Source organism: Vigna radiata, chromosome 5 (assembly GCF_000741045.1).
Source record: "Vigna radiata var. radiata cultivar VC1973A chromosome 5, Vradiata_ver6, whole genome shotgun sequence".
In the NCBI taxonomy this organism is placed as follows: domain Eukaryota; kingdom Viridiplantae; phylum Streptophyta; class Magnoliopsida; order Fabales; family Fabaceae; genus Vigna; species Vigna radiata.
The window spans coordinates 28,114,074-28,116,550 of NC_028355.1; the positions used below are offsets into that span (position 1 = coordinate 28,114,074).

General features: G+C 34.9%; 1 protein-coding gene across 1 annotated transcript; it reads right to left on the minus strand.

The window, feature by feature from the left end:
* Positions 1–4: 4 nt before the first annotated feature.
* LOC106760569 (GPI mannosyltransferase 1-like) lies at positions 5–2,471 on the minus strand (the record flags this gene model as incomplete). Its single annotated transcript, XM_014643990.2, has 3 exons — positions 2,266–2,471; positions 1,243–1,425; positions 5–66 (listed from the first exon to the last, which is right to left on the minus strand). Coding segments are annotated over exons 1-3 (426 nt in total), but the record flags the coding sequence as incomplete, so codon positions are not given.
* Between the last annotated feature and the right edge of the window lie 6 nt (positions 2,472–2,477).

Consider the following 2,477-nt stretch of genomic DNA (forward strand, 5'->3'; position numbering starts at 1 on the left):
AAATTATAGGATAAATCCTGAAATGGACAACAAGTCCATACCAAAATGCTGACTGTAACACATTACCTGCAAACCAGAGACAAAAAGTGAAAAAAAGGCATACCATTAAGGCATCAAGAGATAGGCAAATATCTAATGCTTCTACCTTTTACGAAAAAAACGTTTTCATTGTGTATCAACCAGCAATGATAGAGCCAGAAATTTTAAGCTATGCAGCTCCAAAATTTAACATAGTAGGTATAAATATGCATTATAGTGAAACCACAGAACCAAGATTAGGCTCTAAATACCAATTGATAGACACAATTAGTATTACAGGAAACCACCAAGACAACTTCTTGGTAAACTTTATTAGGAACAGCAATGTTTCTGCCAATGTGGTAGAAACAGGAAGAACACCCTCTTAAGGGACTTTTGAGAGGTCCTCACTCTCCACCAATCTCCTACTTTACTTAGAATACCCTACAACCCCCTTTCCTCCCAACCCCCTGACTATTTATAATAGTCAGTTACAAGAAAAAAAAAAAAAAAACATCTACAGGAGGTTTATAACTGTCATTTTCAGTAATTATTTTTGTCCCTCCTCTTATACACAATCCCAAACTTGTCTTGACCCAACCGATCACTATCAAGGAAAAAAAACACTTTGACCCAAAAGACACGTATTGATTATGACTACGCAATTTTTGTTACTGACAGAAAATTACTGTTAGGTATTGTATGTTTCTGAGAGAAAATTTGGTAATTAGGAGAAGCAAAAAAGAAAAAAAGATAGAATATATCATTCTAGATTCTAGTGCAGAAGTTGAACTTTAAGTCATTACTCAAGGTTTACGTAGGAGACTCCTGATGAAAATCATATTAGATGACCTTAAAATAAAGGTTTACATCCTTATGCAATTGTCCTATGATAACAAGTCCGACATGATCATTGTCCATAGTCCAATATAAATATGATAGGACTAAACATATTGAATTGCCTCACACTTCAGCAAATGTAATCTTGACAGTGTTTGGAAAAATGTGAAGATCGAAAATCATTTTGGAAAGATTCTCAATAGTACACTGATTATAAAATTTATTATCAAAAGTGCATTCTTCTTTATGTTGCAGAGAAGGCCACCAGTTAATCATCTAAAAACTATTCCAATTGTTAGAGCATGCAGAGTGTTCATATTAAAAAATGACAAACCAAACAATCCAACTATATCAAATTAAGCTAATACAGATACAGAACCACACCTTTCAAAAGACATATCATGATCCACAATATCACTGCACAAACAATAGGCTCACAGTTTCCTCGTGTCCCAATGGTGAAGGTAAATGGATTGAAGAGCCATGCCATGACAGAAATGTTGCACATATTTTCTGGAGCCTTCCGTAGCTTTAGAATATAATATATGAAATATCCTACAAGTATATCTGCATTTCATAAGATGACATTTGCTTAGGTGTAATGACTGGAAAAATAATTACCATATTCATTAGGTAACAGCATATTGATTTGAAATAATGCAAGGGAAAAAATGGTCACTTTTTCACAAATAATGAAAAATTTTCAAATCCCAAGTCAAACACAATTTCTTTTATACTTTCCCTTATTTTGGTTTTGTTGGAAATAACCTTTTTCTCTTTTACTACATAAGCTACATTGGTTGCGACCCAAACCAATGCCTGAAGGCACCTTATCTCCAATATTGGGAGTGACTTTGAAGCCCTCACTCAATTGATCATACTCTATCTAGTAACACAACTTGTCTTATCATTCCTACTCCCAACCATGGGTTAGTCACTAGGCTTAATGTTGACTAATAGTAAGCCATTACATTCAATTCTTTAAACCCTTTATTGTATGTGCTACCCATCTAACTCACTTGACCGTCATGACCGATTTGGTTTCATATTGAAGCATATTCCTTGGGTCAGGGAAGGAAGACAACTTGCTGCCCTGTCAATAGGCTAAACAAAAGTGCAAAATTGTGACTTTTGATTGGAAAACCAATGACTGACACTGTGATAACATTCAAAGACATAATATAACAAAACATAAAGTTGTTGAAATTCACTTGGTTGATTTTCAATTAACAGTTTACTAGTCTAGTAGCACTTTTGTCCCTAAAGTGTAACACTCATTCTTAAGGAGCCGAATTTTTATATCTTAAGTTTTAAAAATTAATGCCACGCATAGTTCATCAATCTTGCTTTAACTTGGTGTCTGAAAAAGAATGTTAGAAGAGATTGCATTCAAAAGCTTGACCATACCTGAAGCAGAGAAAAGGAACTTTCCCCAGGAACGATGGATAAATGAATTTGGAATGAGAAGAAAGGCAAGCAAAGGGGAATAGCGATAAGTGGTTCTCTTATAGGGGGAATCACCCGCAGCCATTAAAGCAGCAGCATCAGAAAAGACAAGGTAGTCAACATCAGTGTATCTAACCTCCATATGAGTATCTTGCCACTCTCCATACACAATC